Raw genomic sequence first — 22273 nt, 5'->3', positions numbered from 1 at the left:
ATCTGAACACAGGACAGCAAAGTTTGCAGCCCAGCGATCAGGTCTGAATCAGCCCCAATAACTAAAACACTACACACAAAAACTGCAAAAACTGAGATCGTTTTATTTAAATGCTGAGGGCCGCCCAGCAGAAGCCAAGGCCGCCCAGCATGTGTTGTGCCACCCTGCGATGAGTTGTGATCGTGTTGCAAAAACCCCAAATAGAGGTTGACTTCTGCCTACGCAGCATGGCTGCCTATACCGTCGGTCCAGTGTAATGTTTCCTATCACATGAAATGCAGGCAACACCATCGGCCGGCCCCAAAAATGGGCATGACACTCCTGTGTTTCCTCCTCTCCTCCCCCCTGCCTCGCCACCCCCGGACGCCTATCACCTGTCAATCACGATGTGAACGCATCCTTCCGGGATGCAATGGCATCATGATAACCCACGCATGTGCACTAAGGCTGCTGCGCGTGCGCAGATGGCAAAAAAACGGGCATGAAAGCGATCGCAGCCATAGTCATCAGCTCTGAATAAGGCCCAAAATACACTTTTCCACAGATGGGTGGGTCTAAAACCCAGATCTCCCATACATTATTTAAAAAAAACAAAAAAAAAACCTTAAAAAGGGTATCCCACTAATTTAATGTTCTGTGTTTTATAGTTTCAAACATGTTAGGCCTTTTTAGGCTACCATATTATTTCTACATATTCTGTATGTTTACATAGTGACAACAAAAATTATAAAAAAAAACCAAAAACATCCATTATCATTTTCAAGTAAAGATTATTATTATTTTTATGAAGAGTTACACTTAAATTCTTGCTTGTTGCGATGTTGGAAAGGTGGCCTGATGCAGTGGTTGTCAAACTGTGTGTCGTGGCACCCTGGCGTGTCTCAAGATACTTCCAAGACCAATTCAAATTATTTATGGTCAATGTAATAGGCAAAACCAGTGCTGGTGGCTGCCAATCATACAATATGTGGACAAACAGAAGCAAATGTTGTCCATCACCACACTATTGAACCTAAGGGTGACCTATATAAACACAATTTACTTAATTTAAAATGTCTTTCTAAATTTCTCAATTAGAAACATTTGGCCTAGGGGTGCCGTGAAAAAAATTCTGATACTCTAGGGCAGCGTGATTCAAAAAAGTTTGAGAACCACTGGCCTAACATCAAAGCATGAACCATGAAGTATTTAAATGTAAATAATAATTTTTATTTTTTTTTAAATATCACATTTGATTTTGGTTCACTTTCTTGAAAAAAAAAAACATTTTGTGATCATTTTGGTTACATGTGCTGTCATGTTAGACAGAGCAAGAATACTTATGCCATTTTTTTCTAAATCTGAAATGTCTTCTGTAATAAAAATGTATAATTTTTGCAGAAAAAAATCTGAATAAAGTTTACATTGAACATTATCATTTCCAGTGGGTAAATTTACTAAAGTTCTAAAAATGCCCATAGCAACCAATCAGATTCTGTCTATCATTTCTCTATTGCATCCTACAAAATGATGGAATCTGATTGGTTGCTAGGGGCAACATCACTTCATTTTTTAGAAGCTTTAGTAAATTTACACCCAGATCACTCAGTTACGTCCCCTTTTCCAACCAAAATGTTTAACTCTCAATATTTATTTTTTCATATATTTGTTATGAACACAAATACCGAAGATAGGAAAAGGAGGGTGTTACCTTATTTGCCATTATAAAGGCATGCAGAGCATTTTATGGCATATTTGTGGAGGGTATTTATTTAGATGTCGACTTGACTATAATCAATTCAAATTATTGAAACCCTAGGCAAGTGTTTCAAAGTGCCATGATTTTAAACCGCTTTATCAATTACTAGCTGTTCTACCCGTTCTTCGCACGGGAGTTTCTTATTTTCACGGTTGTACATGTAAATAAGTGTTAATAATTTGGTAAATCTATTGAGCTGTAAATTTGAGATATCTTAATGTAAATAAATATGAATCCATGTTCTTGGCGTTACCTTAGGAGCACCCGTAGCAGAGATGGTAAAATGTGACAGGACCATTTTTGTAGTTTATTAAATTCTATACACTGGCGGTGCAATCCAAATTTTGATCCAATTGTCCGTTTGGTCGTTATCGTTCACGCAACGCAAGCCACGCATCGGTAATGACATCATTATGTAAACCAACTAAGAGCAACATAAGCTTTCAATGTTGCTGTTACAGAAGCTGCTCAAGCCATGCAGCGTTGGCAGTGTATAAATATACATTTCTCCTATGATAAGAAGGTAAGTATTGAAAAGGAGAACTCACCTGCAGGTACAAACACTGGGTCACTCCATTCACTCCATACACCTTCTTCATATGTCTGTCGGATCTGAATATGGTGCCCTTTATGACCATCAAGATCTATGGTGCAAGATTCTGTGGAAAATGTGTTTTATCTTGTCATTTAAAACTTATTTATTTATTTATTTTACATATTTTATAGGCAAGCACAATAGACATTTTCTGAAGTTTCTAGAATAAAACAGTAAAGGTAGTGAAATGGACCCAGTCACCTCAGTCTCTGCGCCTTGCCTGGCCCTGCCCCTACTCTGGCCAGCTCTGTCACCTCACTGCTGTTTCTCACCGCACCCCGTCCTTCATGGCTGCATACCACCCACACCCCGCTCCATCGTGTTTGAGTTGTGATCACCACCAGGAAAGCTCTAGTGATGCAGGGGTTAACTGTTTCCCCTACCTGATGACGTCAGCAGCTACTCGGGGAACTCTAGGACCCAGGGGACGATATCTGAGGCATCCAGAGCAGGAAAACCAGAGACTCAGTTACAGACTGGCCTGTGAACTCATGGAGAGGAGCCAAGTGAGTGTGAGAAGTGCTGAGGAGTAGGGATGGACATACTAAGCCCACCATCAAATGATGGCTGGGCTTCCACAATCAAATCTTTCGATACGATGGTATCTAACTGTGGCATCAAAAGAATTAATGTGATTTGTACATGCGCAAAAATACCTGTTTGCGCATGCGCAAACATTTGCAGTGCAGCCAGCCGGGTATGGGACTGGGGGCGAGACCATTCGATGGCAGCAAACTTTGGAATGCCGCCATCAAATGGTAAAAACACTAAAGGCCCATACACACTAGGCAATTTTGAGCTCAAAGTAGCTCACTTTTGGCGTTTTGAGCTCAAAATCGCCTAGTATGTATTTCTGGGCGGTGAGTGCTGATGCGCATTCCTGCATCATCGCCGGCCGTTGTCCTGTTTTACCGCCCAAGTGAACCACTTTCCACAGTCTCCTACTGTTGAAAGTAGTGATGTGCACCGGAAATTTTTCGGGTTTTGTGTTTTGGTTTTGGATTCGGGTCCGCGGCCATGTTTTGGATTCGGGCGCGTTTTGGCAAAACCTCCCTGAAATTTTTTTGTCGGATTCGGGTGTGTTTTGGATTCGGGTGTTTTTTTACAAAAAACCCTCAAAAACAGCTTAAATCATAGAATTTGGGGGTCATTTTGATCCCATAGTATTATTAACCTCAATAACCATAATTTCCACTCATTTTCAGTCTATTCTGAACACCTCACAATATTATTTTTAATCCTAAAATTTGCACCGAGGTCGCTGGATGGCTAAGCTAAGCAACACAAGTGGCCGACACAAACACCTGGCCCATCTAGGAGTGGCACTGCAGTGTCAGACAGGATGGCACTTCAAAAAAATAGTCCCCAAACAGCACATGATGCAAAGAAAAAAAGAGGCGCACCAAGGTCGCTGTGTGACTAAGCTAAGCGACACAAGTGGCCGACACAAACACCTGGCCCATTTAGGAGTGGCACTGCAGTTTTCTAGCGAGAGGATGAGTGCTCCCATCCTCATGTGAAGCTGAACCACTAGCCATGAACATAGGCCAGGGCCTCAGCCGTTCCTTGCCACTCCGTGTCGTAAATGGCATATTGGCAAGTTTACGCTTCTCCTCAGACGCTTTTAATTTTGATTTTTGGGTCATTTTACTAAACTTTTGTTTTTTTGGATTTTACATGCTTTCTACTGTGACATTGGGCATCGGCCTTGGCAGACGACGTTGATGGCATTTCATCGTCTCGGCCATGACTAGTGGCAGCAGCTTCAGCACGAGGTGGAAGTGGATCTTGATCTTTCCCTATTTTACCATCCACATTTTTGTTCTCCATTTTTTAATGTGTGGAATTATATGCCAGTATCAATAGCAATGGCCTACTACTATATATATTGCGCACAACTGAAATGCATCACAGGTATGGATGGATAGTATACTTGACGACACAGAGGTAGGTAGAGCAGTGGCCTTCCGTACCGTACTGCTATATATACTGGTGGTCACTGTCAGCAAACTGCAAAACTAAAATGCACCACAGGTATAGAATCTAGATGGATAGTATACTTGACGACACAGAGGTAGGTACAGCAGTGGCCTTCCGTACCGTACTGCTACATATACTTGTGGTCACTGTCAGCAAACTGCAAAACTAAAATGCACCACAGGTATAGAATCTAGATGGATAGTATACTTGACGACACAGAGGTAGGTAGAGCAGTGACCTTCCGTACCGTACTGCTATATATACTGGTGGTCACTGGTCAGCAAAACTCTGCACTGTACTCCTCCTATATAATATACTGGTGGTCCCCAGTCCCCACAATAAAGCAGTGTGAGCACAGATATATGCAGCACACTGAGCACAGATATGGAGTGTTTTTCAGGCAGACACCGTATGCTGGTGGTCACTGGTCAGCAAAACTCTGCACTGTACTCCTCCTATATATATATACAGCTGCTCCCCAGTCCCCACAATTAAACAGTGTGAGCACAGATATATACAGCACACTGAGCACAGATATGGAGTGTTTTTCAGGCAGACAACGTATACTGGTGGTCACTGTCAGCAAAACTCTGCACTGTACTCCTCCTATATAATACAGCTGCTCCCCAGTCCCCACAATTAAGCAATAAGCAGCACAAATATTATTAATAAACGGAGAGGATGCCAGCCACGTCCTCTCCCTAACATCTCCAATGCACGAGTGAAAATGGTGGCGACGCGCGGCTGCTTATATAGAATCCGAATCTCGCGAGAATCCGACAGCGGGATGATGACGTTCTGGCGCGCTCGGATTAACCGAGCCATACGGGAGAATCCGAGTATGCCTCGGACCCGTGTAAAATGGGTGAAGTTCGGGGGGGTTCGGTTTCCGAGGAACCGAACCCGCTCATCACTAATTGAAAGTGGTTCAGCCCCCGTGAAAATCGCTGGGCCGGGTGAAAAGCAATCAGTGTGTACGCACTGTGCGATTTTCCGGCCAGCAATTTTCAAATCATCTCTCTGCATACACACTGGGCAAAGTGTGCACTTTAACATCCAATCATAACAATGGGCCAGATGCATCATCGCTTAGAAAGTGATAAAATGGAGAGTGAAAAAGCTCCTAACTGCCATTTTTCAAACACAGCCTGTTACATGGCAGGTAGGACCTGATTGGCTGGCACTTTTTCACTCTCCATTTTATCACTTTCCAAGCGATGATGCATCTAGCTCATTAATGGTTTCAAAACATTGTGTTCCGATGTCCATCCCTACTGAGGAGACAGAGGTCATGCAGAGCTGAGCAGCTGGAGTGCCATCCAATGACAGTCGAGAGCGAGAGGACCAGCAGCGACATGTGTGGGAGCTGCTTTCTGATTACTACCACCAGCCAGAGAGGGCGGATCGGTGCTCCACATCCAGCAAGACAGTGAACGGGAAGAGTGCGCTGTGGTACCCAGCTGGGAGAGGTTGAGCTGTTGGGGTGAGACCGTGAAGTGCAGTGAAGTGATACTCCCGTCTGATCCCAAGGTAAGCAGCGAGGAAGCCAGCTGGGGACAGTGAGACAAGCAGGGAGAGTGTGGGGCAGTCAGCTCTGAGAGGCAGCCCGGATAGATTCCAGTACAGTGAGAGACTCATAACAGCCAAACAGCTTTGAGAAGCAGTCGGATAGCTCCCAGCACAGTGAGAACAGATGCAGCTATTGCAAGTGCTGTGTGTGACAGGTATTCCAGCACAGAACAGTCAGTAGATAACAACGAACACCCTCCCAGTCAGTCAGCGTAGTGTGCATTGATTCTGAGCCTGCCTAGTGCACAAAGACACTGCCAGGCACTAGGTCCACAATCTGTTCATGCCTCTAATAACGAGATAGTGCATCAAAGTCTGCAGTTTTCTAACAGTATCAATCAGCGCGCAGACAATAGTAACTCTTGCATGGTATCACACTTTCATACCCTGCGACTGTACTTTTTTGGCAGGTACAGTAGCTTTTTTTATGGTCTGTACCTGCCAAAAAGGGCTTTGTACCGATTTTTGACTCTCCAAATTTACATTGAAAGTATAGGAAAGAGGCATTGCCTTTACCCGTGGTCACGCCCACTTTCCTAATTTGTACCGGGTTTTTATGTGTAAATTGTTGGAAGGTATGCACTTTTTATACGGATCCTTTGTCAATATACATTGAGGCCATCTTTAGATTCAGTCAAGAGGCAGCTAGCATGGAGGTTCAGCTAGCGTGGAATTAACAAAGTGTAGATTAACAAAGTGTGCTATCTGAACAGTTAAAAAAAACAGTTTTAATCTGCTTGAAACTGGACTAAATCATCTGTCTATTTCATCTCATCTTTCAGGTATGTGAAACTATTTCTATTACACTACAAGTCTCAGATTAACCCACATGCTGATTGCAAACTACATCAAGTCTTATGCTTCTCATCTGTTTGAATGTACTGTATGTGATATAATGTGTTTCTTGTAATTACCTATTTATATGATGGAATTTATTGTGGATTAGTTTAGAGTAGGCTATTGCCTGCTTACCCACCCAGTGCAATCTATGTTCTTTGATCAATTAGCATTTCAATCAGGTGACCAAATGTTCAGAGGTAGGCCTGTATCTTAATCAGAAAACATAAGAAAATAGCAGCGCTAAGTGTTCCTGAAATGGATGGATGAGTAAAACAACAGTTAAAAATATTAAAAATGATTTAATAAATGATGAAATAAATGTATAAAATACACTGGAAATCTGCCAGGAATACCAGTGGTGGATTCTAAACCCTCCCCTCCTTAGCAAGAAGATGAAACAAGTAATATAGGGACTTTCGTGCACAGTGTTAACCGGACAGTTAGTACACACATTCACCGCTGGAGGCAAATCCAAAGATTAGGTGTCGAACCTCAGCAAGGGTTCTGAAAGTCCTCACCAGTCACACGGTGCCTTTAGATGGAAGTGGTGGTCTTGTCCTGATGTGCAGTATAGCGTTTGGCTGCTCCTAGGCAGCTTTTTCAAGACCTTGAAAAAGCTGCCTAGGAGCAGCGAAACGCGTTGGTGTGATTTGCTGCTTCACCTTTTTGCCACTCCATCCCCCTCCAAACTGGATCAAGGAAATTTCAAGAACTTTAATTGGAACGCTATACTGCACATGTCCTTACTTGGTTCTCATCCTACCTATCTAATCGCTCTTTCATTGTTCACTTCTCTGACTCTACCGCCTATTCTCTACCTCTATCAGTTGGCGTATCACAAGGCTCAGTCTTAGGTCCTCTGCTTTTCTCAATCTATACCTCATCGATTGGTAAACTAATCAGCTCCTTCGGATTTCAGTATCATTTGTACGCCGATGATACTCAAATCTACCTTTCCTCTCCAGATTTATCACCATCTGTATTGGTTCATGTCACTGAATGCCTGTCTGACATTTCATCTTGGATGCCATCTCGCTACCTCAAACTCAACATTTCCTAAACAGAATTAATTATTTTCCCACCAGCCAAGAGTAGGTACCAACCTGATATCTCCATTACTGTTGACAATGCGACTATCCACCCTACCCCACAAGCTCGCTGCCTAGGTGTCATCCTTGACTCTGAACTGTCCTTTGTTCCACACAATCAATCTGTCTCTAAATCATGTTACATGCACCTAAAAAACATATCCAAAACACGTCCTTGTTTTACACAAGACACTGTCAAACTCTAATCCATGTGCTCATCATCTCCCGCATTGTTTATTGCAATAGTCTCCTTACTGGTCTTCCCAAACATTGGCTCTCATCACTACAATCCATTTTAAATGCAGCTGTGAGGCTAATCTTCCTCGCTAGATGTTCATCGTCTGCTGATCTGCTGTCAATCTCTCCATTGGTTACCGGTATTTTACCATGTTAAATATAAAATACTTTTACTTACGTACAAGGCTATTAACCAAACTGCACCATCATACATCTCCTCACTCATCTCAAAATATCTCCCTACCCGACCTCTCCGCTCTGCACAAGATCTGCGTCTCTCATCCACACGTATTACTTGTTCCCACTCAAAATTACAGGACTTTATCCGGGCATCCCCTACTCACACAATAAGACTTCCCTCTAGTCTCCAAACCTTTAAACATTCCCTGAAAACTCACCTCTTCAGAAAAGCCTATCAAATTCCAGACCCACCCACATAACCTTCAATCCTTCCCTATCTAATTTCATCCTCTCTGTACAGTCCACATAACCTCACATATTTTGTCTTCAAATATTGTGGGGTGATCATATCATACAACCCATTAAGAACCTAGCAATCTGGTGGACCATTATGCAATATGTAGCATCTATCCTTGTGTATCAATGCCTATTTCCCTATAGATTGTAAGCTTGCGAGCAGGGCCTTCCTACCTCTATGTCTGTTTTTGTCCAGTTTTGTTCTATTACTGTTGTTCTAATTGTAAAGCGCAACGGAATATGCTGCGCTATATAAGAAACTGTTAATAATAATAAAGCCCCATGAGCAGGGGATTAGGATTCCGTTGAGAGACAATCAGCTCCACCTTGTGGCCACCTGGGGTAATCTTGGGACAGTAATTTCTTAGTACTCAAAAGAAGTCTAGTTGATTGCGAGACATAGTAAGTATATCCTACTGCAAAACCAGGGATTAAAGTGAGCCGGGACGGGGCGGAACAGCCTTCTGTCAGTTCCACTTGGAGATGGAATGCAGTCCCACCTCCTCCGGCTCACCTAACCCGATGTGTGCTGGCACCGCAGGGAGATGCCGGGCGCCCGCTGTGATTGTGTTATCAGCAGCGCCCGGCTCTCCCTGCACAGCCAGCGGCAGGAGCTCACTACTAAGCTCCAGCTTCTGGCTCCCGGCTCAGTGCGCGCTATGAAGAGAGACGTCATGACATCTCTCTCATAATGCTGGGGAGCGGAGTGAAGCGGATGCCAGGAGGATCACAGCGGGAGCAGGGATTGGTAAGTATGTTTTTTGTTTTTTTTTCAAATGTGTGACTACTACTGGGGGCATAACTACAGGGGGCTAAACTACAGGGGCTAACTACAAGGGGGCAAGCTACTGGGGGCATTACTACTTGAGGCAAACTACTGTAGGCAAACTACATGGGGCAAATCTACAGGGGTGCATTACTACTGAGGGCATAACTACAGGGGTACATTACTAGTGGGGGCATAACTATAGGGGCGCATTACTACTGGGGGTATAACTACAGGGGCATTACTACTGGGGGCATTACTACAGGGGTTAAACTACTATGGGCATTACTACTTGGGGCAAGCTACTAGGGGCATTACTACGGGGGGCAAACTACATGGGGCAAACCTACAGGGGCGCATTACTACTGAGGGCATAACTACAGGGGCAAATTACTACTGGGGCATAACTACTGGGGTGCATTACTACTGGGGGTATAACTACAGGGGCATTACTACTGGGGGCTAAACTACTAGGGGCATTACTACTTGGCACAAACTACTGGGGGCAAACTACCAGGGACGTGCAGTCAGGGGAGGCAGTGGAGGCAGTGCCTTCCCTGTGATTAATTATTAAAATAATATAAAGAAGATACTTATAACACATATTCTGTGTCATAAGTATATTCTTTATGTAATTCTAATAATTTTTCTGGTTGAAATGTGTTTGGGAGGCACTGATAGCAGTGCCTCCCAAACATAATGGAAACGGGACTGAGCTGGGGGGCGGGACCAAGCTTGGGCTGTAAAAGCCCATTCAAATAGATAGGTAAAGCGGCACATATACAAGTGCCTCGCTGACAGGGACACCACCCCCATGTCAGCGAGGCACCTGTGATTGGACAGCGGATCCAGTGCTGGATCTGCTATCCAATCCCACACATGCGGCGCTGGAGGCGGCGGGTCCCGGCGGCGAGTGGCGCTGGAGGTAGGCGGGAGTGCGGCTCTTCCCCGACCTCCTACGTCTTCCTGCTGATCAAAGCGCCGTGGTGTGCGGCTCTCCCCCTCCTTCACCCTCCCGCTGACCGGAGCGGCTCTCTCTCCTCCGGTGCGGTTCTCCCCAGCAGGTAATGTTTGTGTGTGTTGTGTGTCCAGCCAGCAGCAGCAGATGGGGGGGGGGGGGTCGTCCAGCAGCAGAGGTAGTGTGTGTTTGTGTGTGTGTCCGTCCAGCAGCAGCAGGTGTGTGTGGGGGCGGGGGGGGGGGTACAGCAGCATCAGAGGTAGTGTTTGTGTGTGTTGTGTGTGTGTCCAGCAGCAGCAGGTAGGGGGGGGGGGGTCGTCCAGCAGCAGCAGCAGCAGAGGTAGTGTGTGTGTGTGTGTGTGTGTGTCCAGCAGCAGCAGCAGGTGTGTGTGGGGGGGTGTCCAGCAGCAGCAGGTAGGGGGGAGGGTGTGTGTGTGCAGCAGCAGGTAGGGGTGTGTGTGTGTGTGTGTGTGTGTGTGTGTGCAGCAGCAGGTAGGGGTGTGTGTGTGTGTGTGTGTGTGTGTGTGTGTGTGTGTGTGTGTGTGTGTGTGGGTCTCGTGCGACTCTCCCCAGCAGCAGGTAGGGGGGTGTGTGTGTCCTACCAGCTCAATATCTTTTCCCCGTATTGAATTAACCCCCAGCCTGCCACGCTGTCACTTGCACCTGCTACACGTGACTTCTGCACGATACCTGCTCTCATAGGTAGCCTATTGGTCCACCGCGGGCACCGTATATACGAACGTATGGGACCCATCACCTCCGATCATTAAACGATGGCACATATGCCTGGAGGTGACAGGTCCTGTACGCTCGTACATACGGTGCCCGTGGTGGAACAATAGGCTACCTATGACAGCAGGTACCGTGCCGAAGAAGTCACGTGTAACAGAAGATGCAGAAGCAACTGACAGCGCAGTAGGCTGAGGATTAATAGAACATACTGGGAAAAGACATCGGGCCGCTAATAGGTTTTACCGCTATATTACTGCTTAGTACATCCCGCCCTCACACTCTCTCTCTCTCTCTCTCTCCCTCTCTCTCAGTTTGTAAGTATAATGTTCATTTTTGCAGGAACCCCTACCCTATTGGATTCTACTGGACAAGTGGACGTGACCGGCGTGGGATGTAGGTAAGTAATCTGTCTCTCATTTTTACAGGTACCCCTATTGGATTCTACTGGACAAGTGGACGTGACCGGCGTGGGATGTAGGTAAGTATGTGTTAGTGTGTAAGTGTGTTTTAATAAATCTTTACTTTCACGGTGTGTGAGTTGTGTTTTTATTTGGGTATTTTTTGTTGTTGTAGAATTACAGGTACCAGCGGGCCCGTTATTTCCCCGCATGCTGGTACTTGAGGTTCTCCAAGTACCAGCAAGCGGGGGAGGCTTGATGGGCCTTGTAGTTCCACAACAAAAAACAAGGGCCCTCATTCCGAGTTGTTCGCTCGCAATGCGATTTTAGCAGTATTGCACACGCTAAGCCGCCGCCTACTGGGAGTGAATCTTAGCATCTTAAAATTGCGAACGATGTATTCGCAATATTGCGATTACACACCTCGTAGCAGTTTCTGAGTAGCTCCAGACTTACTCGGCATCTGCGATCAGTTCAGTGCTTGTCGTTCCTGGTTTGACGTCACAAACACACCCAGCGTTCGCCCAGACACTCCTCCGTTTCTCCAGCCACTCCCGCGTTTTTCCCAGAAACGGTAGCGTTTTTTCCCACACGCCCATAAAACGGCCTGTTTCCGCCCAGTAACACCCATTTCCTGTCAATCACACTATGATCGCCTGAGCGAAGAAAAAGCCGTGAGTAAAAATCCAAACTTCATAGCAAATTTACTTGGCGCAGTCGCAGTGCGGACATTGCGCATGCGCACTAAGCGGAAAAACGCTGCGATGCGAAGAAATTTTCCGAGCGAACGACTCGGAATGACCTCCAATATTCTTTTTTTTACACACATGACTATCAGCCCGGCACCCACCGCCCAGGGGTGCTGGGGACAGCCTCGGGCTTCACCCCTGGCCCTTGGGTGCCTGGAGGGGAGGTGACCCCTTGATTTAAGGGGTCCCCACTCCTCCAGGGAACCCCGGCCAGGGGTGACTAGTTGGGGGGGTAATGCCACGGCCACAGGGACCTACATAAATGTGTCCCCCGGCTGTGGCATTATGTCCCTGGCTAGTGGAGCCCGGTGCTGGTTTTAAAAATACGGGGGACCCCTACATCTTTTGTTCCCCGTATTTTTGGAACCAGGACCGGACTAAGAGCCCGGTGCTGGTTGTCTAAATACGGGGAACCCCTGTCCAATTTTCCCCCAGTATTTAAACAACCAGGACCGGCTCAAAGAGCCCGAGGCTGGTTATACTTAGGAGGGGGGACCTCACGCATTTTTTTTTTTTACATTTTTTTAACCCATTCAGACCCTTTTCCATTAAGTTAATGGAAGCCCTGGACAAAAAAATTGCATTCATGCCCTCCTCCCACTTCCTTCCCAGTCCCAAACACTATTTTTATTTATTTTTTCTATAAAAATGTACAATATACAACAAGTATGATGAGCAGGCAGGCAGCGGGCATTGGCGGCATCGGACTGAGATGCAAATTAGTGGCGGAGGGCTGGGTCAGTTGATGATGGGCGAGTTTGTAAGCCATTGGCGGTGGCAGCGGGCATTGGCTCGGAAGCGGTAGGGGTCATCGGCAGGATGCAGCGTACATTATGGCTGTAGTGCCTCACCAGCCACTGACCTCACCGCACGCAAACTACATGGGTCTAAACTACACGGGCGCATTACTACTGGGCAGTAGCGGATCTTGCCATGGGCAAGCAGGACTTTTGCCCGGGGCGCCGCCTTCCGGAGGGCACCGGCGCCATCCGGAGGGCGCCGCACCATGGCAAGATCTGCTGCTGCTGTGGTGCCCCCCGCGGCCCGCTGTCCGTTGTGAAGGGAAACTAGACGCAACGCGTCTAGTTTCCCTTCGTGGGCTGCCCACTGTGAAGGGAAACTAGACGCTATGCGTCTAATTTCCCTTCCTGGAGAGGACCTTCACTGTAATGATGAGCGGTGCGTGTTGATGTCATCGCGTACCGCACAGAAATGGTCCTCTCCACGAAGGGAACTAGACGCTTAGCGTCTAGTTTACCTTCGTGGAGAGGACCATAGCTGTGCGGTGCGCGATGACGTCATCGCGCACCGCACATCCTACAACAGTACAGGGGGCGTAACTGACCACGCCCCCTGTATGAAGCCATGCCCCCTAATGCCGCCCGGGCACCAGAAGCCCCAGAACCGGCCCTGCTACTGGGGCATTACTACTTGGGGCAAACTACATGGGGCTAAACTACATGGACTAAACGACTGGGGGCATTACTACAGGCGACATTACTACTGGGGGCAATACTACACAGGGGCATTACCATTAAGGGCATTACTAATGGGGGCACTACTAATGAGGGCATTGTAAAGGGGGCACTTCATAAGGGGCATCACTCGTGGGGACATAAGGGGCACTATTACTGGGGGCATTGCATAAGGGGCACCACTACTATGGGCTCTATAAAAGGGGCACTACCACTGTGAGCACTACCAGTACAGTGGACATTGCATAAGGAGCACTACTACTGTGGGCATTGTAAAATGGGCACTACTGCTGTGGGCATTGTGTATTATGGGGTGCTACTACTGTCGGCATTATGTGTATTGGGATGCTACTACTGTGGGCATTATTACTATTGTGTGACCACACCCCTTTTTAGACCATGCCCCCTTTTTGGGCACGCGCATACAGCGCTCGCAATACCTTTATTGCATGGGCGCCGGGGGGTGGAGTGGGGGGGGGGGTGAGTTCCACCACCTCTCTACGACCACTTTAAGCACTGTGAAAAACTAAAAAAAAATAGTACTTGAGCGTCAGGACACTGGAACAGAGAGACTCTGTGTTTTTTTAAGCCTTTAATGCAAGACGCCCACTCAGGATAAAAGGGCCAAAGTTACCTTAAAGTTATAGTGTTATTTTTTTTTTATTATTGCAATGTTGTGAAAAGGTTATAGCTCACGTGAGCTAATTTGAGGCGCAAGAGAATATTCTTCACATTTACTGTGCGCTTGTGAGACTAACCTAGTGCAAGTAAGTAACTGTTATTACAATTGAAGTAAATTGTTCTCAACATATGTCACTTTCATTTTCCGGAAGTATAAAGTGATTTTTTTTACACAGGCCAGTGGACTTTCTGCCCTTCTGTTCTCAATGTTTTATTTTCTTCTTTTTTTGTGTTTGTGTACACTTTCACCAATCCATATCAGTGCCATATATAACTAGCCCCTCCTACTTTGTTTATTGTAGCAGAAGCATTATGTGTCAGGAGCCTATGCAATGCCCCACACTCCTATACAAAGTTTGTCCGGCTTTTTGCCATCTGGGAGAAACCGGCCAGTGTGTCACAGCCCTATACCAGCAGGACACCCTCCCTCCCGCCCTCATACTCTCCTCTGTTCTCTCTCTTTCTCCTTTCTCCCTCCCCACCTCCCTTTCTTAGCAATTATTTCTAGCTTGTTACGCATACTGTGTTATCACTCTATAAATGACTGTTTAATGTTGCTATTGATACTGTTTTTGACTGGCATGGAATAAGAACAGCAGGGTGTGGTTGGAAAGAATCCAGGCCATGTATTGGGTGTGGTGACTGGTCACGTATGAAGCAGAAAGCCTGATTGCAGACACCTGTCAGGTTGTTTTAAAAAGGTATCACACACAAGAGACAAGACTCCTGATGCTGGCCAGGTGATAGGCCAGGAAGTGGTTAGTATTAGAGGTCCCAGTCCTAGAACTTACTGATCTCTGGAAGATTGTACAACCTGCTGTGACGTGTGGTACGTCCTGTGACTTGCTTGTTAACTGCTGACATTCTGCTAAGAACAGCCCGTGTATTAAAACCGTATAGAAATAAAATCGTTCTTTTGGAGTTCCTTGTCATATTATATATAAAAAAATGGAATTACAGAGAAATTGAAATGTACAAAACATTACTTTACCATCATAAGGTAGGTGAGTAACAGTGCGGTACAACACTATAAAATTACATTATGACAATTATAAATAGACAGAAAAATATCAGGGAATGCAGTTCTACGCAAATAAAAAAAAAAATAACAAAATGTCATTTCTGTTTCCTGCTGCTGAACACACAATGGGCAGGATGCATCAAGCATCGCATTTTGAATGTGATGCATCCTGTCACTCATCGCATGCATATCAGCATTTATTAATGCAAGTATGCTTGAAGATTTCAGCAAAAGACTGCTCTCCTGATTAAAATTGTCCTTTGTGGTGTTGGGACTTCCCGGTTTATGACTCGGGAGTCCGACTGAATGTGTCGCATGACGCACGCGCTGCTGGGCGGGGGGGCTGGGAGAGATCAAATCCCATAGACTTCTACTGGGTAATGCCATCTAAAGATGGCTTTACCCACCAGGTCCATGCTCCGGAATGTTCTCGCATTCTGGAGCTTGGGGTGCATGCAAAAAGCAGCCAAACCTCTGAAAACTGCATTTTCGGAGGTTTGACATCAAAATACTGTTGATGCATCCTTCCCAGTGCCGTGATATCAGGATCAGGGCCTAAAAGATATAAATATCTCATTGCTGATACCTTTGTCAGGGATATGGCTCACCTGTGCATGCATGATGTGCAATGTTTTTGTAGTGGCATCTCAAGCAATCTACACAATTTCGTGCTCACTTAATTCTAGGCTACAGATTAGCTAGTTTACACCCCAAAAACTCTCTTCGTTATCCATACTCAGCTGCATCTGCCACAACCAATTAAAAAAGGGCAATAGGCTGTGGCATCTTTTGAGAGGGCCATCCTCTGGCACCAGATGCACATTGTAGTCCCTGGGTATGTTCATGTGATTTTTCTATTGTACATGGTGCCTTTTCTGAGAGATTTCAGTACATACTAGTCTAATAACCATGTGTTACAGCAGTGGGGCACCTAAGCACATAGGGGTCTATTTACTAAGCCTTGGATGGAGATAAAGTCACTGGAGATAAAGTACCAGCCAATCGGCTACTAACTGACATGGCACAGGCTGTGTTTAAAAACTGACAGTTAGGAGCCAATTGGCTGGTACTTTATCTCCAGCGACTTTATCTCCATCCAAGGTTTAGTAAATAGACCCCATAGATCCTTAAAGTGGATGGGCTAAAGTAGCAGAAAACAAAACTGAGTTTCTCTCCTGTCATGATAGAATGGGAAACTGAGACACAAGACTCACCAACACTGTATGGAAAAATGTTCCATGGTCTGATGATGCTTAATTTCTGTTGAGACATATATAGATGGTGACAAAAAGGATTCATAGGTCTATCCTGCCTTCTGTCAGTGATTCAGGCTGGTGATGGTAGTGTAGTGATAAGGGGAATTGTTTTCTTGGCACAAATTTTGGGGGTCATTCCGAGTTGTTCGCTCGTTGACGATTTTCGCTATACTGCGATTAGTCGCTTACTGCGCATGCGCAAGGTTCGCAGAGCGCATGGCTTAGTTATTTTACACAAACGTTAGCTATTTTACTCACGGCGTAACAAAGCTTTTTCATCGTTCTGCTGATCGGTGAGTGATTGACAGGAAGTGGGTGTTTCTGGGCGGAAACTGACTGTTTTCTGAGAGTGTGCAGGAAAAACGCAGACGTTTCAGGGAAAAACGCGGGAGGAGCTGGAGAAACGGGGGAGTGTCTGGCCGAACGCTGGGTGTGTTTGTGACGTCAAACCAGGAACGAAACTGACTGAACTGATCGCAATGTAGGAGTAAGTCTGGAGCTACTCAGAAAATGCTAAGAATTTTCTGTTCGCAATTCTGCTATGCTAAGATACACTCCCAGAGGGCGGTGGCTTAGCGTGTGCAATGCTGCTAAAAGCAGCCAGCGAGCGAACAACTCGGAATGAGGGCCCTAGTCCCTAAATACTAATTGAGCATCCTTGAAATGACACATCGTATTGAAGTACTGTTGCTGATCACAAGCATACTTCTGTGGTCACAGTTTAAACCGCTAAAGGCTAATTCCGGAGTAATGCCCCAAGTGACAATGCACACATATCTTAAAGTGATTTCACAAACACAACAGTTTCCCCACAGTCATCAGAACTCAAACAAATAGCGCACTTTTGGGATGTGTTGGAAAAGGAGATTTGGAGCATGAATGTGAAGTTGACAAATATGCAGTGACTGTACGATGCTATTGTACCATCATTAACAGAAATGCTTCCAGAATCTTGATGAACCCATGGGTTGAAGAATTCAACCATTTTTTTTGTCGGCAATGGGGGGGATCTTACCCAATACTAAAAACATTTACATAAATTAAAAAGTGCCAAGATTTAGTGCCTGATTCATACAGTAGGTGGGCGTCACTGCTATTGTGTCTTTATGCGCAGCACAACTGCATCTTTATGCTAATGCCACAACCAATGAGCTTCCTGCTGAGACTCCCTGAGTACAAAGATACACCATTGGTTGCACCATCAGACATTGCACCATCAGATATGGAGTATATCTATCTGAACAGGGAGCCTGTGGCTATGCTACTGCAGAGAAAGATGTAGTCACTGGCCATGACACACCTGCCTGTGGCTAGCCACCCTCTGTTACCTCCCTGGAATGCCCACTCTCCCTGCATCCAAACTCATTCTGCATATCTCAGTGCGTCTCGGATGCATATGCAGACTTAAAACATTTGAGGTGTAGAATGTCCAATGGAACATGGCCACAAATGCTAGTGCAACTACTGTATATCTTTAGAGGCAGTTGCTGACTGTGACATGCCTGGGTCTGGCTAACCACCCCCTGTAACCTCCCAGGAAACAAAATCGCCTCTCTTTGCGTCTGATTTGACTCTGCGACTCCGAGCGCTAACTATCGGGACGCCTCAGCTGTGCAGCCCCGGACACATGCGCACACAGAAAACATTGTTTACTTGCGTCTGCTGGCACAACAGCATCCACCTCTGAATCATGCCCATAATGTGAAGTAAAAGCTGCATTTTGAAGCTGCCTTCAGACATATTTCAGACATATTTCTGTATATTAAATACTTATTATACCACCTGACATTCTTCAAAGTAATACCTTGGCAGATAGGCAATTCAGTTTCATCTTCTGGAATGCAGTTAGGTGAATGGTTAGTTTTGTTGAGCGTACGACAATCCTAGGAAAACAATAAAATTCTGGTAAAAAATAAAAGTATAAAAAAATCTGCAGAAATAACCAAAAGGAAATGTAGAAAAATATATACTGTAATTGTATTTAAAAAAAAAAACAACAACAACAAAAAACACTAAACAGTGCAGTTATAATAAATTCCAAGAATCAAACCATATAGGAGTAAAACATTTCCAAGAATATTACTAATTTATACAAAAGAATGCAACACTGTATATATCATGGCACAAATTGGAAAGCGCATATAAATGATAATGATAACTGATTCATTAAACATCAATTGTATCTAGTGTCATATCTGATAACAGTAAATGTTATAATAAAATTTTAAAAAAAGCATGAATTCCTATTACACTAAAAAAGTCACTTGTAGGAACTCCACAGCAGATCTATATTTCATTGATGGATATATATATATATATATATATAATCGTCCAGTATAGTCAGAACACACAGTCCAGAACTAGGCACGGCACTCCAGGATTTGGAAAAACTTATTACTGCATAGATTCTCAGATATAAATCATATCGCAATGTCTGGGTGCATGTTACATGCGACACCAATGCAGAATTTCGGAACCTCGCAGGGCTCCTTCCTCAGGGTGTTAACAACATGCATAAAGCAACATCTTTGTTGCTTTGTGCATGTTATTAACACCCTGATGAAGGAGCCCTGCGAAGTTCTGAAAAAGGGTGTGTTCTCAAAAAGAAAGGGGCGTGGTCACACAATAGTAATAATGCCCACAGTAGTAGCACCCCATAATACACATAATGCCCACAGCGCCCACAGCAGTAGCACCCCTTATACAATGCCCACAGTAGTAGTGCTCCTTATGCAATGTCCACTGTACTGGTAGTGCCCACAGTGGTAGTGCCCCTTATATAAAGCCCATAGTAGTGGTGCTCCTTATGCAATGCCCGCAATAGTAGTGCCCCTTATGTCCCCAGGAGTGATGACCCTTATGAAGTGCCCCCTTTAAAATGCCCTCATTAGTAGTGCCCCCAGTAGTAATGCCCTTAATGGTAATGCCCCTGTGTAGTATTTCCCCCAGTAGTAATGTTGCCTGTAGTAATGCCCCCCAGTCATTTAGCCCCAGTAGTTATGCCCCCAGTGGTAATACCCCTGCAGTTATGACCCCAGTAGTTTACCCCCCCTTTAGTTTGGCCTCCCAGTGGTAATGCCCCCAGTAGTTTAGCCCCAGTAGTTTGCCCCTTGTAGTTTAGCCACCAGTAGTATTGCCCCCCTGTAGTTTGCCCCTTGTAGTTTAGCCCCTGTAGTTATGCCCCCAGTAGTTTAGCCCCTGTAGTTATGCCCCCTTGTAGTTTATCCCCCAGTAGTAATGCCCTCAGTAGTAATGCTCCAAGTAGTAATGCCCCCAGTAGTAATGCTCCTGTAGTTTAGCCCCCCTGTAGTAATGCCCCCAAGTAGTAATGCCCCTGTAGTTACGCCCCCAGTAGTAATGCCCCTGTAGTTATGCCCCCAGTAGTAATGCCCTCCTGAAGTTTGCCCCCAGTAGTTAGCCCCCCAGTAGTTTGCCCCCATTAGCTTGCCCCCTTGTCGTTTGCCTTCAGTAGCTTGCCCCCTTATAGTTTGCCCCCAGTAATAATGCCCCCCAGTAGTTTGCCCCCAGTAGATTCCCCCCCAGTAGTAATGTCCCCCAGTAGTTTGCCCCCAGTAGATGCCCCCAGTAGTAATGTCCCCCAGTAGTAATGTCCCCCAGTAGTTTGCCCCAGTAGATGCCCCCCAGTAGTTTGCCCCCAGTAGATGCCCCTCAGTAGTAATGCCCCCCAGTAGTTTGCCCCAGTATATGCCCCCCAATAGTAATGCCCCCCAGTAGTTTGCCCCCAGTAGATGCCCCTCAGTAGTAATACCCCCCAGTAGTTTGCCCCCAGGAGATGCCCCTCAGTAGTAATGCCCCCAGTAGTTTGCCCCCAGTAGATGCCCCTTAGTAGTTTGCCCCCAGTAGATGCCCCTCAGTAGTAATGCCCCCTCAGTAGTTTGCCCCCAGTAGATGGCCCCCAGTAGATGCGCCGCTACACATAGAAAAAAAAACACACCATACTCACCAAGCCCTGCTCCGTGTCCGGTCGCTGCAGTCTTCCTTCTGGGCATCTGCTCCTCGGCACTATGGGAGAGACATCATGACGTCTCTCCCATAGCGCACAGTGACAGCGCCGGAAGCCGGAGCTCACTACTTTGCTCCTGCCTCTGGCTGCCGCTGTGGAGAGAGAGCCGGGCGCCTGTTGGTAACACAATCTCAGCGGGCGCCCGGCATCTCCCTGCGGCGCCAGCCACACATCGGGTTAGGTGAGCTGTAGCAGGCGGAACTGCGTTCTGTCTCCAAGTGGAACTGTCGGAACGCAGTTCCGCCCCGTTCCGGCTCACTTTAATCCCTATATATATATATATATATATATATATATATATACACCCTCAATTGACTCTCCATTTTTAAGATAAGCAGTACTCTCTTATCCTATATTTATTTTTTTTAAATTGTTTTTATTGAATGTATTTAATCCAGTTTTCTAGCTATATTTTACCCAGTATCATTTAACATTATATATTCTCCGCTTTTTAACCCACCCTAATAATAATTTTTTAAATTGTATGAATAAATATACTGTTATTTTTATTACGTATCCGGCAAGTTTCTTCATATTTATATCACTTTTTATCAGACACTGTCGGTCGCTGACACCCCTATCTCCTTCTTTACATATATATATATATATATATATATATATATATATATTCTAGTAAGAAAAACAGTTTTGTTTTCAGACATATTAGGTAAAACAAGTCATTAAACATGACATAATCACTGACCCTGGGGTTAAGGTTGACTTAAAGCCCTATAGAATACCAGAAGGCTAACGGAAATTAGTGCCTACAGAAAATAAAATATGTTGGAGTTGGGGATGATGGAAGAGTCATATAGTAAGTGGTCAAATCCCATTGTGCTTATTCCGAAGCTGGACAGGAGTTTGCACTTCTGCAATGATTTCCGTAAGTTGAATAATGTGTCAAAGTTCGAGTCCAACCCAATACCTCGGGTGGATGAAGTTATTGAAATATTAGGAACAGCAAGGTACTTGACCACTCTAGACTTAACTAAAGGATATTGGCAAGTGCTGTTAACCGGGAATGCCAAAGAAAATACAGCTTTTTCTGCACCAGTAGGGTTGTTTCAATACAAGATGTTGCCATTTGGGTTACATGTCTAGACATGTGGCATATGCTCAACAACATACAAGTCAAGTTAGACAGTGAGTACATACAGTAATTTTGGTACTGTCCCTCTATGGAGCAATGTCTGTCTGTTTAATCAGGGGTGTGACTGTAGATAAAATAGACTGTTACTTACAGCCTATCATCTAGCTAGCAGAACAGCTCAGCAGAGTCCTGGCTGTCTCTAATTAGTCAGACTGCTCTATGGGATGTTAGGATGTTATATACTGAACTACAACAATAATTTTGATAGTTTTTCATCAATTTTAAATCTATCAAAATCAACCTTTTGTAAATTTCCTCCTTAGAGCATATAGATGAAAAATACTGCAATCAAAGATCTAATAAAGTTATAGGGTGTGTATGAACAGAGAGGGAAGCGAAGCAAACGAACTCACAGACAGTATAACATAACATACACAGGAGGTGATGGAATAACTAATAAACACAAAGTGAACAGAGAAGCCCATAGGCTCAGGAATTGGGTGTCTCCCTAGTGTCAGGAATGCTCAGATGGAATAGAGCGGACAATGAAGCGATGTGTAGTGATTTCACATGTGGAGCACCTGAAATGATGTTGCTAA

General features: G+C 45.2%; 1 protein-coding gene across 1 annotated transcript in view; it reads right to left on the bottom strand.

The window, feature by feature from the left end:
• The window catches only part of LOC135047596 (interleukin-31 receptor subunit alpha-like), a 172001-nt gene extending 156854 nt beyond the window's left edge, over window positions 1-15147 (bottom strand). Inside the window, exons 1-2 of the mRNA XM_063955467.1 lie at window positions 15075-15147; window positions 2287-2397 (exon numbers count right to left, since the gene is read on the bottom strand). Of these exons, the coding sequence (XP_063811537.1) occupies window positions 2287-2397; window positions 15075-15147 (184 nt within the window). The remainder of the gene's footprint in view (window positions 1-2286; window positions 2398-15074) is intronic.
• Window positions 15148-22273: the final 7126 nt, after the last annotated feature.

Source organism: Pseudophryne corroboree, chromosome 1 (assembly GCF_028390025.1).
Source record: "Pseudophryne corroboree isolate aPseCor3 chromosome 1, aPseCor3.hap2, whole genome shotgun sequence".
NCBI classification, from domain to species: domain Eukaryota; kingdom Metazoa; phylum Chordata; class Amphibia; order Anura; family Myobatrachidae; genus Pseudophryne; species Pseudophryne corroboree.
The sequence above is the reverse complement of the archived record's forward strand: the minus strand, read 5'-3'. Positions and strand labels throughout refer to the sequence as shown.